Source organism: Rana temporaria, assembly GCF_905171775.1.
Source record: "Rana temporaria chromosome 2 unlocalized genomic scaffold, aRanTem1.1 chr2k, whole genome shotgun sequence".
In the NCBI taxonomy this organism is placed as follows: Eukaryota; Metazoa; Chordata; class Amphibia; order Anura; family Ranidae; genus Rana; species Rana temporaria.
The window spans coordinates 1,080,513-1,095,188 of NW_024404415.1; the positions used below are offsets into that span (position 1 = coordinate 1,080,513).

Here is a 14,676-nt window from a genome sequence, read left to right on the forward strand (position 1 = left end):
GTCCCCTGTATAGTCTATGTATGGGGTCCTCCAGGTGACGGGTACAGGGGTGGGGGGTATACGGGGGACAGTCTGTGATCTGATCTCTCCGCTCGGTCCCCTGTATAGTCTATGTATGGGGTCCCCCAGGTGAAGGGTACAGGGGTGGGGGGTATACGGGGGACAGTCTGTGATCTGATCTCTCCGCTCGGTCCCCTGTATAGTCTATGTATGGGGTCCTCCAGGTGACGGGTACAGGGGTGGGGGGTATACGGGGGACAGTCTGTGATCTGATCTCTCCGCTCGGTCCCCTGTATATTCTATGTATGGGGCCCCCAGGTGACGGGTACAGGGGTGGGGGGTATACGGGGGACAGTCTGTGATCTGATCTCTCTGCTCGGTCCCCTGTATATTCTATGTATGGGGTCCCCCAGGTGACGGGTACAGGGGTGGGGGGTATACGGGGGACAGTCTGGTCTGTGATCTGATCTCTCTGCTCGGTCCCCTGTATATTCTATGTACGGGGTCCCCCAGGTGACGGGTACAGGGGTGGGAGGTATACGGGGGACGGTCTGTGATCTGATCTCTCTGCTCGGTCCCCTGTATATTCTATGTATGGGGTCCCCCAGGTGACGGGTACAGTGGTGGGGGGTATACGGGGGACAGTCTGTGATCTGATCTCTCCGCTCGGTCCCCTGTGTATTCTATGTATGGGGTCCCCCAGGTGAAGGGTACAGGGGTGGGGGGTATACGGGGGACAGTCTGTGATCTGATCTCTCCGCTCGGTCCCCTGTATATTCTATGTATGGGGTCCCCCAGGTGACGGGTACAGTGGTGGGGGGTATACGGGGGACAGTCTGTGATCTGATCTCTCCGCTCGGTCCCCTGTATAGTCTATGTATGGGGTCCCCCAGGTGACGGGTACAGGGGTGGGGGGTATACGGGGGACAGTCTGTGATCTGATCTCTCCGCTCGGTCCCCTGTATATTCTATGTATGGGGTCCCCCAGGTGACGGGTACAGGGGTGGGGGGTATACGGGGGACAGTCTGTGATCTGATCTCCGCTCGGTCCCCTGTATATTCTATGTATGGGGTCCCCCAGGTGACGGGTACAGGGGTGGGGGGTATACGGGGGACAGTCTGTGATCTGATCTCTCTGCTCGGTCCCCTGTATATTCTATGTATGGGGTCCCCCAGGTGACGGGTACAGGGGTGGGGGGTATACGGGGGACAGTCTGTGATCTGATCCCCCCCCCCTCGGTCCCCTGTATAGTCTATGTATGGGGTCCCCCAGGTGAAGGGTACAGGGGTGGGGGGTATACGGGGGACAGTCTGTGATCTGATCTCTCTGCTCGGTCCCCTGTATATTCTATGTATGGGGTCCCCCAGGTGACGGGTACAGGGGTGGGGGGGTATACGGGGGAAAGTCTGGTCTGTGATCTGATCTCTCTGCTCGGTCCCCTGTATATTCTATGTATGGGGTCCCCCAGGTGACGGGTACAGGGGTGGGGGGGTATACGGGGGAAAGTCTGGTCTGTGATCTGATCTCTCTGCTCGGTCCCCTGTATATTCTATGTATGGGGTCCCCCAGGTGACGGGTACAGGGGTGGGGGGTATACGGGGGACAGTCTGTGATCTGATCTCTCCGCTCGGTCCCCTGTATAGTCTATGTATGGGGTCCCCCAGAGAAGGTATAAGGGGCAGTTTTATGGTCTGATCTCTCTCTTCTCTCTCCAGGAGGAAATCCTTGCCACAGAAAGCTGAGCCCTACCTGCAGGGGGCGCTCCGGATGTACCAGGCAGAGGGGTGGTCTCTGCCCCTCACCCACACCAGGAAACAGCTGGCAGAGTGCCAGAAGCTGCTGGGACAGACTGAGCCGTATCCTTCTATAACCCCCATCCAGTCCCTGTCACCCGGGGATGAGAGAGGTCATAGTTCATGTTCCTCAGATCCAAGCTCAACCCCCCCGTGTGCTGCCATCCTGAGCAAGGAGATAGCCCGTTCCTCAGATTATTAATACTCATTTGTCCCACCACACGTTCCTCAGATCATTAATACTCACTGTGACGGTATCGGTATGATATCCCCGTCAACGTTCCCTTCTTCCCATAACGAAAATCACCCCAATATTCCACGAGGAGGGATATCCCTGGAATCGCCCAGAAAGCCACACATGAGACCAGCTTACTGCTTGAACAACACAGACTTTAATGTTATATCACACAGCTTATATGTCATTTCCAAAACTGTTACAATGACAAATCTCCGCCCCCCTCACACTGGGGCTTCCATACAGATGACTAGGTAGACACGACGGGGCCGATGCTGAAAACACATTTTCTTTAGACAATGACATCAATGACGCTGAGCACTAGCTGTACTGAATACATCAACCAGACCGCTCGACCCCGCATATAGAGAGATAATTACCACAATGAAGCAATCAGAATAATTAACACAAGCCACTTAAACCCAGCTCTCCTTCACACAACACAATAGATCAATTAACCTTTAGAAATAGTGAGGGGACATTAGCACATCAATAACCTGTCAGAGGAATGAATCACACATGAAATTCCTTTCTACCTCTACCCATGGCTAGCAGGGAGCAGTACACTGAGACATATAGGCAAATGTATCACAATGGCCCCCCTTTTGCTCCCTGCTCCGGCAAACCCGGTTGGACCTTCCCTGGTCCAGTAGGGTTGACGGGTTCAGAGCTTTTAGTCCGAGGTTAACTCCGTTTGGCATGACTGACCTCCCTTGGCAACTGCTTCAGACTCAGGTATGCCACCGGGTCATCAGATCACACGCCGGTCAGTCCCCAAGTCTTTGTGCGATCTGCAAAGTCACCAGAAGTCAGTGTGAAGACAGCGAATGGGTCTGTGCGCCGCCGTCTAGGTGTCCCGCTATGGGAGGGGGCAGGTTATGGCTCTGAAGTGACAATCCCAGGAGATTAATAAAAAAAAGAAAAAGTTATATTTGTTGAAATGCTGTAGCACTGGTGCTCAGAGTCGGGGGGGGGGGGGGGAATCGGAGCCCCATAAGGTCAGCCACCCCCTGCTCCCTCCGCAGCCGCCGGTTCTCCTCTTTGAGCTTCTCCAGCTCCATCTCCAGTTCATGGAGCCTGGGGGGGTCAGCCCGCTGTGACCTCAGGTGGTTGTTCTCCTCCTCCATGCGGCTTATGCACTCCTCCAGCTCTATGTACTCACGGATCAGATCCTGCTTGCTCATGTCCTGCAGGCTCTCCACGTGGTCCTTCATCATCAGGAACTGGGTGGTGGTGTAAGGGGCCACCGGTGGGCCCTTGGCGAACATCTCGGCCCGCATCTGGGGCGCCCGCTGCGATTCCATCTCCTCCAGTCGCTTCTTCTCCTCCCAGGTCCGCTGGTTATATGACTTCCAGGACCTCTTCTTCTTGGAGGGTAGCTGGCGGTGCCTCTTTCTGCCCAGCTCCCTCCAAGGCCCCTCCGGCTCATGGCTGTCGCCCATGACCAGCTGACAATGGTGTTCCCTGTTGTCCGTAATACCAGATTGTACCGTGAGGACTTCGTAAGGGGTGCCCAATGGTTCTTCCTGACCCAGCTCCTGGGGATCCCAAGCCGAGTCTACACAATGGGCTGCTGCTGGTGGGCAGTACCCAGGTTGAGACCAATTTGACCTGGTGTTGTCATTCATGGGGCAATTCTGCTTGAAGTGACCCAACTGTTTGCACCGGAAGCAGCGTTGTTCGTTGTCCTCCTGGCGTGGGTAGCGAGGGCTATATGTCATCGGTCTGTTAGGCAGTTGGTATCTAGCGGCTGGTGGGTGTGAGGGCGCCGTTGGTTGTGGGGGTTGTACCCGTGGTGTGACCTGGTTTGTCTTGCGAGTATCCGCATATTCATCCGCCAACTTCGCGGCCTCTGGTAGAGTCATGGGCCTGCGATCTCTCACCCAATCCTTGACGTCCGTCTGGATGTGATTGTAAAATTGCTCCAGGAGCATTAGTTGCAAAATGTCCTCTGCGGTGGTGGCCTGGCTGCTGTTAACCCAGTTAGAGGCCGACAGGGACAGCTGGCATGCCCATTCTGCGTAAGAGTCTTCCGTGGTTTTGCGTGAGTCCCTGAACTTCTGTCGGTGGGACTCTGGGGTTACTGCATAACGAGCCAGGAGCGCTTCTTTAACCCTGGCGTAGCTATGGATATCCTGATCTGGCACGGTCCGGAAAGCATCAGAAGCTTTGCCTGACAGTTTGCCTGACAATATTGCAACCCACTCTCTTCTAGCTATTCGGTGCAGGTTACATTGTCGCTCAAAATCCGCCAGGTAGTTATCAATTTCACAGTCCTTTTCATCAAAAGCGCTAAACGGAATCTTCCTTGCGTCTGCTGTGCTATTCTCACTGTTCGGAGAAGGTGCGGCTGCTTGTTGGACTGCTGCCAGTTTTAACTGTAGCTCTGCGTCTCTTATTTGATTATCCTTCTGTAGTTCTGCGTCTCTTATTTGTTTATCCTCCTGTAGCTCTGCGTCTCTTATTTCTTTATCCTCCTGTAGTTCTGCGTCCCTTATTTCTTTATCCTTCTGTAGCTCTGCGTCTCTTATTTCTTTAGCCTCCTCCGCTAACAGGTCCATCACTTTTAGCACCACATCCGGCGTTGGGTTCGGGCCGAACCACGCTAGCTTCTCTCTCATTAGCTTGTTGGTTGGTGACTCCTCTTCCTGAATCACTGGTGTATCCATCTCTTGTACTGCTGGCGTTGCTGCAATCCCGTCCTCCTGGTCTATCTCCATTGATTCCGCTATGATGACCCGCTTGGTTTTGTTGCTAGCAATCCTTCCAGTAGTTCTTCCAGTGTCTGCTTGGAATCCGGGTGTGAAGGAGAGTAGAAGGGAAGATCCCGCTGCTGCCAACCAATTTGTGACGGTATCGGTATGATATCCCCGTCAACATTCCCTTCTTCCCATAACGAAAATCACCCCAATATTCCACGAGGAGGGATATCCCTGGAATCGCCCAGAAAGCCACACATGAGACCAGCTTACTGCTTGAACAACACAGAGTTTAATGTTATAACACACAGCTTATATGTCATTTCCAAAACTGTTACAATGACAAATCTCCGCCCCCCTCACACTGGGGCTTCCATACAGATTATAGGCAGACACGACGGAGCCGAGTCTGAAAACACATTTTCTTTAGACAATGACATCAATGACGCTGAGCACTAGCTGTACTGAATACATCAACCAGACCGCTCGACCCCGCATATAGAGAGATAATTACCACAATGAAGCAATCAGAATAATTAACACAAGCCACTTAAACCCAGCTCTCCTTCACACAACACAATAGATCAATTAACCTTTAGAAATAGTGAGGGGACATTAGCACGTCAATAACCTGTCAGAGGAATGAATCACATGAAATTCCTTTCTACCTCTACCCATGGCTAGCAGGGAGCAGTACACTGAGACATATAGGCAAATGTATCACACTCACCTGTCCCACCTCCCCTTCCTCAGATCATTAATACTCACCTGTCCCCCCACCCCTTCATCAGATCATTAATACTCGCCTGTCCCACCACCCCATCCTCAGATCATTAATACTCACCTGTCCCACCACCCCTTCCTCAGATCATTAATACTCACCTGTCCCACCACCCCTTCCTCAGATCATTAATACTCACCTGTCCACCACCCCTTCCTCAGATCATTAATACTCACCTGTCCCACCACCCCTTCCTCAGTCTATTGAAGTCATTTCATCCTTAACACTCCTACAGATACCTTCAGACCTGCAGCCTCCTGGCCGCTGACACCAATCTGTCTCAGGACGAGCGTGTCAACTACTGTCATGAAATCCTGACGTCCTCTGAGAAGAGCTCCAGCACTGCAGGTAGGAAGATTCCTGGGGGTGGCCCTGGCACTTCTGCTAGGATAACATTCTGCCCTCGTGGAGCAAATCGATCCAGTCTGGACACACCATTTCTTTGTTGCTGAGGATCAGGTAGTCCTTTCCTCCGGTGGTGCAGAAATCTGACTCTGGAGATGGGGGGAAGTCCTTCCTTCCTGTTATTTGGAGGATCCTCATAATAGTTGCTCGCCCTTCTGCTGGGGAGAAGTCTTGAGCACTCTCTTGGTTGTCAGGGGAGTCTAATCTCCTAAATAACATCCAGGAACTTTGAGAAATTTGGCTGTCGCTGCAACGTTGGACCATCTCGCTTGCAGGGTCATCAGATCAGGGGTTCCGAAAACACCACAGTAGAGTCTTGCATGAATCGTCAGGGAAGAACCAAAAGTCTTGCCGTGGTAAAAGGGTGGATCTGATCCTGTCCTAGACCAAACTTTATGTTCTGGCCTTGTCAGCCACGTTCATTCAAAGAGTTGGCAATTGGCAGGCAGATTTCCTCAGCTGGCAGCGAGGAGTCATCATCTCTTCATCAGAACCTGTGTCACAGGTGGGGGACATCAGTTGTGGACCTCCAATAAAAAGAGAGACTCCACAGACCAATGTGTCCAGAGCAGGGGGAGTGGCAAGAATTGTTGCTTGTGATGGAGGGAGAGGAATTACTGCTTGGGGGTTTGAGGAGTCGCTGCTTGGGGAACGAGGGGTTTGAGGAGTCGCTGCTTGGGGAACGAGGGGTTTGAGGAGTCGCTGCTTGGGGAACGAGGGGTTTGAGGAGTCGCTGCTTGGGGAACGAGGGGTTTGAGGAGTCGCTGCTTGGGGAACGAGGGGTTGAGGAGTCGCTGCTTGGGGAACGAGGGGTTTGAGGAGTCGCTGCTTGGGGAACGAGGGGTTTGAGGAGTCGCTGCTTGGGGAACGAGGGGTTTGAGGAGTCGCTGCTTGGGGAACGAGGGGTTGAGGAGTCGCTGCTTGGGGAACGAGGGGTTTGAGGAGTCGCTGCTTGGGGAACGAGGGGTTTGAGGAGTCGCTGCTTGGGGAACGAGGGGTTTGAGGAGTCGCCGCTTGGGGAACGAGGGGTTTGAGGAGTCGCCGCTTGGGGAACGAGGGGTTTGAGGAGTCGCCGCTTGGGGAACGAGGGGTTTGAGGAGTCGCTGCTTGTGGGGGGGGGGGGGGGTTGAGGAGTCGCTGCTTGAGGAACGAGGGGTTTGAGGAGTCGCTGCTTGTGGGGAACGAGGGGTTTGAGGAGTCGCTGCTTGTGGGGAACGAGGGGTTTGAGGAGTCGCTGCTTGGGGAACGAGGGGTTTGAGGAGTCGCTGCTTGGGGAACGAGGGGTTTGAGGAGTCGCTGCTCGGGGAACGAGGGGTTTGAGGAGTCGCTGCTTGGGGAACGAGGGGTTTGAGGAGTCGCTGCTTGGGGAACGAGGGGTTTGAGGAGTCGCTGCTCGGGGAACGAGGGTTTGAGGAGTCGCTGCTTGGGGAACGAGGGGTTTGAGGAGTCGCTGCTTGGGGAACGAGGGGTTTGAGGAGTCGCTGCTTGGGGAACGAGGGGTTTGAGGAGTCGCTGCTTGGGGAACGAGGGGTTTGAGGAGTCGCTGCTTGGGGAACGAGGGGTTTGAGGAGTCGCTGCTTGGGGAACGGGGGGTTTGAGGAGTCGCTGCTTGGGGAACGAGGGGTTTGAGGAGTCGCTGCTTGGGGAACGAGGGGTTTGAGGAGTCGCTGCTTGGGGAACGAGGGTTTGAGGAGTCACTGCTTGGGGAACGAGGGGTTTGAGGAGTCGCTGTTTGTGGGGAACGAGGGTTTGAGGAAGGTGGGGAAGCGACTGTTCACGAGGGAGGGGTATCTGGAGGAAGAGGGAAGAGTCCTTTGTAGGTTGAGCTATTGAGCTCTTTATACAGCAGGCAAAGCAGTTACAAGAAAGAGGCTAGAGAAAATGTTGGCTTATTAGAGTTGGGCATCCTTCATCTTTGACAAGAAATGTGTGCTAGCTCCGCCCAGAATAGGATGTACACAAAACCTAATTTCATTGGTCGCTGTGGGCCGCATGTATTGCCTGGTCCACCATGGTAACGCTCTTCTCTCCTCTCCAGGTCACTTCGGCCTCCCGTTCGGCTCGTTTGCTCGGCTGACATCGCTGCGTTTCGATCCCCCCAACGCGGTGATTCACGTGGGCGGGTCTCTTTGTATGGAGTTAACCCTTCTCAACCTGATGCCTGAACCCTTCCACCTGGATCACCTCTCGGGACACTTTCATTACAGTTTGGACAAGAACAGTTACCGAAAAACGGCCGAATGGCTGACCCGCCACAAGCCTGCGGGTGGCGCTGTCCACTTTCACATGGAGGGTGTGCTGGGAATTCCGGGCCCTCCGCCGGCGCTAGAACTGGCAGAAATGCATGAAAAAAGCCCGTCAGAGGGGGGGCTGGTGAGCACGGGGGTCATCTGCAAAAATGTGCACATGTTACTGCGGGCGCAGGACTCAAACACCTCCTCCCCCATGGACAGACACTCCACCCTAAACCTGGACGATGGGGTGCACACCGTCAAGTGTAGCCGAGTCACCCTGCAGCCCGGGGTCAATCACGTGACCTTCCAAGCCCAGGTAATGTAGACTACTTGTATGCTTATCACATGACGCGACTGGCCAATCAGGGGGAACCAAGGGGATCGGTAGGTCTTACAGAGACTGATTGGTTTAGTGATCTCTGTACAGCACTGCGGTATATGTCAGAGCTTTATGAATGTATATTAATATTAGTGTGTGACTGTGGGGGGAGGGGACATTAGAGAGTAAGCTCCTCTGTACAAAGACTGATGTGACTGGCTCAGTGCGGGGGATGGGGCTGACTGTAATCTGCTATCTTGTCTGTCTCCAGGCGCAGGAGGCCGGCACCTACACGTTACGTCAGCTGGCGGCGTCGTTCGGGAATGTGCAGCTGCTCCTGCCGCACGTCTACCCCATAGTGCAATATGACGTTTACTCTCAGGAGCCCCAACTCAAGGTGGAGCCACTGAGCGGTAAGTGAGCCTTGTACACCAGTGCAGCACCTTCTTCCATGATGAATGAATCGTCACACCCCCCTCCCCCCCAACACTGAACCCTCACCCCCCTTCATCAGGGTCCCGAAAATCTGACTCCCCCACCCTTCTGACACAAAGATGGCGTCTGCCTCATCATAACATATTGGAGAAAGGTAGGTCCCTCTGTTACTTCCTGAATCCCCTCCTACTAATCTATAGCCCCCTCCCCCCACACACGTGACCCGTACACATACGTGTCTCTGGATTTTCCTCCTGTCACGGACTGTTCTTCTCCTCCCTGTAGATTTCCTCCTGGCCGGGGTTCCTCAAAAGTTAAAGTTTACAGTGACAACCGGACATTATCGGGTGAAGGAGGGGGACACCCTGCAGCTTAGCAATGCCGATATGATGCCCATTCTTCCGGCACCGGACACCAAGGCGTCCATCTACCAGAACAGTCATGGTGAGTATGTCGGGGCCCCCGGGGGGTTCTGCCCTGGACCACTGCTGACCTTCCTTCTGGGATCGAATAGTTCAATGGGAGTGAAGCGCTTGTTCCAGGTCATGGAGGCCACGTCTTACAGTCTGCCATGGGGGCCACGTCTCACCGCCTGCCATGGGGGGCCACGTCTCACCGCCTGCCATGGGGGGCCACGTCTCGCCGCCTGCCATGGGGGGCCACGTCTCGCCGCCTGCCATGGGGGGCCACGTCTCGCCGCCTGCCATGGGGGGCCACGTCTCGCCGCCTGCCATGGGGGGCCACGTCTCGCCGCCTGCCATGGGGGGCCACGTCTCGCCGCCTGCCATGGGGGCCACGTCTCGCCGCCTGCCATGGGGGCCACGTCTCGCCGCCTGCCATGGGGGCCACGTCTCGCCGCCTGCCATGGGGGCCACGTCTCGCCGCCTGCCATGGGGGCCACGTCTCGCCGCCTGCCATGGGGGGCCACGTCTCGCCGCCTGCCATGGGGGGCCACGTCTCGCCGCCTGCCATGGGGGGCCACGTCTCGCCGTCTGCCATGGGGGCCACGTCTCACCGTCTGCCATGGGGGCCACGTCTCACCGTCTGCCATGGGGGCCACGTCTCACCGCCTGCCATGGCATTGGGTAATAATCCTGATCTTTGTCTTTCCAGATGATGTGTCATTAAGTCCTCTGACCATCAATCGATCGGATAAAGTGACCAGCATCGCTCTGCCGCCAGCCCCCCCTTATCATCTCATGGAGTTTGAGCTGGACGTGGTGTGTCTGTTACCGGAAGCGGGACGTCTGTTGAATGGCGAAGTTCCGCGTAGGGGAAAGGATGGGCAGGACTCCCGGGGGAATGTCACAGAGCAGAGGGTGAGTGACGACGTCTTACACACAACTACTGGGAGTCCTCAATGGCACTGACACTTCTTTATTTTCCAAAGGTGTCCGTGGACTGTCCGTGGTCCATCTATTCCACCATCATCAGTCTGACCTTTCACCTTCCACTGAGAGCCCAGCACGCCTTACTGTCCTCCGGAACAAGGTGAGCACTGCAGGACCTCCGCTGTGCCCCGTCCTCTACCTCCGCTGTGCCCCCCCCGTCCCTCTACCTCCGCTGTGCCCCCCCGTCCTCCGCTGTGCCCCCCCATCCCTCTACCTCCGCTGTGCCCCCCCATCCCTCTACCTGCACTGTGCCCCCCCCCCCGTCCTCTACCTCCGCTGTGCCCCCCTGTCCTCTACCTCCGCTGTGCCCCCCCGTCCTCTACCTCTGCTGTGTGCCCCCCGTCCTCTACCTCCGCTGTGCCCCCCCCCCCCCCGTCCTCTACCTCCGCTGTGCCCCCCCGTCCTCTACCTCCGCTGTGCCCCCCCGTCCTCTACCTCTGCTGTGTGCCCCCCGTCCTCTACCTCCGCTGTGCCCCCCCCCGTCCTCTACCTCCGCTGTGCCCCCCCCCCCCCGTCCTCTACCTCCGCTGTGCCCCCCCGTCCTCTACCTCTGCTGTGTGCCCCCCGTCCTCTACCTCCGCTGTGCCCCCCCCCCCCGTCCTCTACCTCCGCTGTGCCCCCCCGTCCTCTACCTCTGCTGTGTGCCCCCCGTCCTCTACCTCCGCTGTGCCCCCCCCCCCGTCCTCTACCTCCGCTGTGCCCCCCCCCCCCGTCCTCTACCTCCGCTGTGCCCCCCCTCGTCCTCTACCTCCGCTGTGCCCCCCTGTCCTCTCCCTCCGCTGTGTGCCCCCCTGTCCTCTCCCTCCGCTGTGTGCCCCCCCGTCCTCTCCCTCCGCTGTGTGCCCCCCCGTCCTCTCCCTCCGCTGTGTGCCCCCCCGTCCTCTCCCTCCGCTGTGTGCCCCCCCGTCCTCTCCCTCTGCTGTGCCCCCCGTCCTCTACCTCCGCTGTGCCCCCTCGTCCTCTACCTCCGCTGTGCCCCCTCGTCCTCTACCTCCGCTGTGCCCCCCCGTCCTCTACCTCCGCTGTGCCCCCTCGTCCTCTCCCTCCGCTGTGCCCCCTCGTCCTCTCCCTCCGCTGTGCCCCCTCGTCCTCTCCCTCCGCTGTGCCCCCCCTCGTCCTCTCCCTCCGCTGTGCCCCCCCTCGTCCTCTACCTCCGCTGTGCCCCCCCTCGTCCTCTACCTCCGCTGTGCCCCCCCCGGCCTCTATTTCCAATCTACCGTGCTTTGTGAGCTATTCTTCTACTGGACTCCCCATTCTAAGTCCCTTACTCTGCTCCCTGTTATGTTTTGGATCTTATGTGTTGCTGTGTTGTGATCTCTCTCCATTCCTTCAGAAAATTTATCCAGATTCGTGTGGAGAACATGTGTGACTTCAACTTCCAATTATCGAATAGTTGCCTCACCTCTTCCTGGGATCTAGAGTTCCTCCCTCTCCACTCCCAAGACAACCAGGTATTAATGGCCCCCCTTTATGTGTTATTTAGATGTTTTGTGTCTTTCCTTCAATCACTTCCTCTGCCCTGGAGTTGTCCCACCAACCTCCCATCTCTTCCCCTGCCCTGGAGTTGTCCCACCAACCTCCCATCTCTTCCCCTGCCCTGGAGTTGTCCCACCAACCTCCCATCGCTTCCCTTGCCCTGGAGTTGTCCCACCAACCTCCCATCTCTTCCCCTGGAGTTGTCCCACCAACCTCCCATCTCTTTCCCTGCCCTGGAGTTGTCCCACCAACCTCCCATCTCTTCCCCCTGCCCTGGAGTTGTTCCACCAACCTCCCATCTCTTCCCCCTGCCCTGGAGTTGTTCCACCAACCTCCCATCTCTTCCCCTGCCCTGGAGTTGTTCCACCAACCTCCCATCTCTTCCCCTGCCCTGGAGTTGTTCCACCAACCTCCCATCTCTTCCCCTGCCCTGGAGTTGTCCCACCAACCTCCCATCTCTTCCCCTGCCCTGGAGTTGTCCCACCAACCTCCCATCTCTTCCCCTGCCCTGGAGTTGTTCCACCAACCTCCCATCTCTTCCCCTGCCCTGGAGTTGTTCCACCAACCTCCCATCTCTTCCCCTGCCCTGGAGTTGTTCCACCAACCTCCCATCTCTTCCCCTGCCCTGGAGTTGTTCCACCAACCTCCCATCTCTTCCCCTGCTCTGGAGTTGTCCCACCAACCTCCCATCTCTTCCCCTGCCCTGGAGTTGTCCCACCAACCTCCCATCGCTTCCCTTGCCCTGGATTTGTCCCACCAACCTCCCATCTCTTCCACTGCTCTGGAGTTGTCCCACCAACCTCCCATCTCTTCCCCTGCTCTGGAGTTGTCCCACCAACCTCCCATCTCTTCCCCTGCCCTAGAGTCATCTACCAACCTCCCATCTCTTCCCCTGCCCTAGAGTCATCTACCAACCTCCCATCTCTTCCCCTGCCCTAGAGTGATCTACCAACCTCCCATCTCTTCCCCTGCCCTAGAGTGATCTACCAACCTCCCATCTTTTCCCCTGCCCTGGAGTGGTCCCACCAACCTCCCATCTCTTCCCCTGCCCTGGAGTGATCTACCAACCTCCCATCTCTTCCCCTGCCCTGGAGTGATCTACCAACCTCCCATCTCTTCCCCTGCCCTGGAGTGATCTACCAACCTCCCATCTCTTCCCCTGCCCTGGAGTAGTCTACCAACCTCCCATCTCTTCCCCTGCCCTGGAGTAGTCTTCCAACCTCCCATCTCTTCCCCTGCTCTGGAGTGGTCCCACCAACCTCCCATCTCTTCCCCTGCTCTGGAGTGGTCCCACCAACCTCCCATCTCTTCCCCTGCTCTGGAGTTGTCCCACCAACCTCCCATCTCTTCCCCTGCCCTGGAGTTGTCCCACCAACCTCCCATCTCTTCCCTGCCCTGGAGTTGTCCCACCAACCTCCCATCTCTTCCCCTGCTCTGGAGTGGTCCCACCAGCCTCCCATCTCTTCCCCTGCTCTGGAGTGGTCCCACCAACCTCCCATCTCTTCCCCTGCTCTGGAGTTGTCCCACCAACCTCCCATCTCTTCCCCTGCTCTGGAGTTGTCCCACCAACCTCCCATCTCTTCCCCTGCCCTGGAGTAGTCCCACCAACCTCCCATCTCTTCCCCTGCCCTGGAGTTGTCCCACCAACCTCCCATCTCTTCCCCTGCCCTGGAGTTGTCCCACCAACCTCCCATCTCTTCCCCTGCCCTGGAGTTGTTCCACCAACCTCCCATCTCTTCCCCTGCCCTGGAGTGATCTACCAACCTCCCATCTCTTCCCCTGCCCTGGAGTGATCTACCAACCTCCCATCTCTTCCCCTGCCCTGGAGTGATCTACCAACCTCCCATCTTTTCCCCTGCCCTGGAGTGGTCCACCAACCTCCCATCTCTTCCCCTGCCCTGGAGTGGTCCACCAACCTCCCATCTCTACCCCTGCCCTGGAGTGATCTACCAACCTCCCATCTCTACCCCTGCCCTGGAGTGATCTACCAACCTCCCATCTCTTCCCCTGCCCTGGAGTTGTCCCACCAACCTCCCATCTCTTCCCCTGCCCTGGAGTGGTCTACCAACCTCCCATCTCTTCCCCTGCCCTGGAGTTGTCCCACCAACCTTCCATCTCTTTGCCTGCCCACTAGTGGTCTACCAACCTCCCAATCCCCTGCCTTGTAGTGGTCTACCAACCTATCTCTTCCCCTGACCTAGAGTGGTCTACCAACCCTCCCCTCTTTTCCCATGCCTTGAAGTGGTCCTCCAGCCTCCTATCATCTCTTCTCCTCTGGGGGTGGTTTAGCAGCATTCCACCATTTCTTCCCTCCAGTGGTCCACCAGTCTCCTGTCACTTTCACTCACTCCTAAAAGGTTCCCCTAGCCTTCCATTACCTTCACCTCCTCTAACCCAGAGAGGTTTCCAAGCCTCACATAACCTCCCTGACCTCCCGTCACCTTCACTTCTCTGAAGAGCCATTACCACCGCTCCCCCATAAAATGCTTCCACCTCCTCACCCAGGAAGGGAGATCCCCTTCACCTTCTTCTGGTCTCCAGTCACCTCTTCTTTCCTGTAAGGTCGTCATCCTGCTCTCACTTTTTGTTATATCTTGTGTTTTATGCAGGACATCCAGAATCAGCAATGTCTCTTCTACGTGTGGGAGGTGACGTGGCACAAGGACCTGCCGCTGGTTCTACCTGTCAGCTTCTCAGTCAGCTTCTACCCCCTGCCTCTTCCCCAGAGCTGTGGAGATCTCCAGCCCTTCACCTACCTCTTCCACTTGGAGCACTTTTATGTGAGTCGGCATCATACAGCTATGTTTGTCCTTGTCTGGGGGTCTTCAGATTATTGTGTGGTCTGTTTATTTGAGGAGGGTATCTGTCAGTCTTGAAAAGTGTCCTTGTGTCCATCCATGGTGCCCG

General features: G+C 56.6%; 1 protein-coding gene across 1 annotated transcript in view; it reads left to right on the forward strand.

The window, feature by feature from the left end:
- TRAPPC10 (trafficking protein particle complex subunit 10) overlaps nucleotides 1-14,676 on the forward strand; it is a gene marked incomplete at its 5' end in the record, with an annotated part of 46,635 nt that overhangs the window by 25,990 nt on the left and 5,969 nt on the right. Inside the window, 9 exon segments of the mRNA XM_040334160.1 lie at nucleotides 1,717-1,857; nucleotides 5,745-5,857; nucleotides 7,953-8,464; nucleotides 8,739-8,880; nucleotides 9,188-9,346; nucleotides 10,016-10,221; nucleotides 10,293-10,393; nucleotides 11,627-11,744; nucleotides 14,379-14,549. Coding sequence (XP_040190094.1) covers nucleotides 1,717-1,857; nucleotides 5,745-5,857; nucleotides 7,953-8,464; nucleotides 8,739-8,880; nucleotides 9,188-9,346; nucleotides 10,016-10,221; nucleotides 10,293-10,393; nucleotides 11,627-11,744; nucleotides 14,379-14,549 — 1,663 coding nt within the window.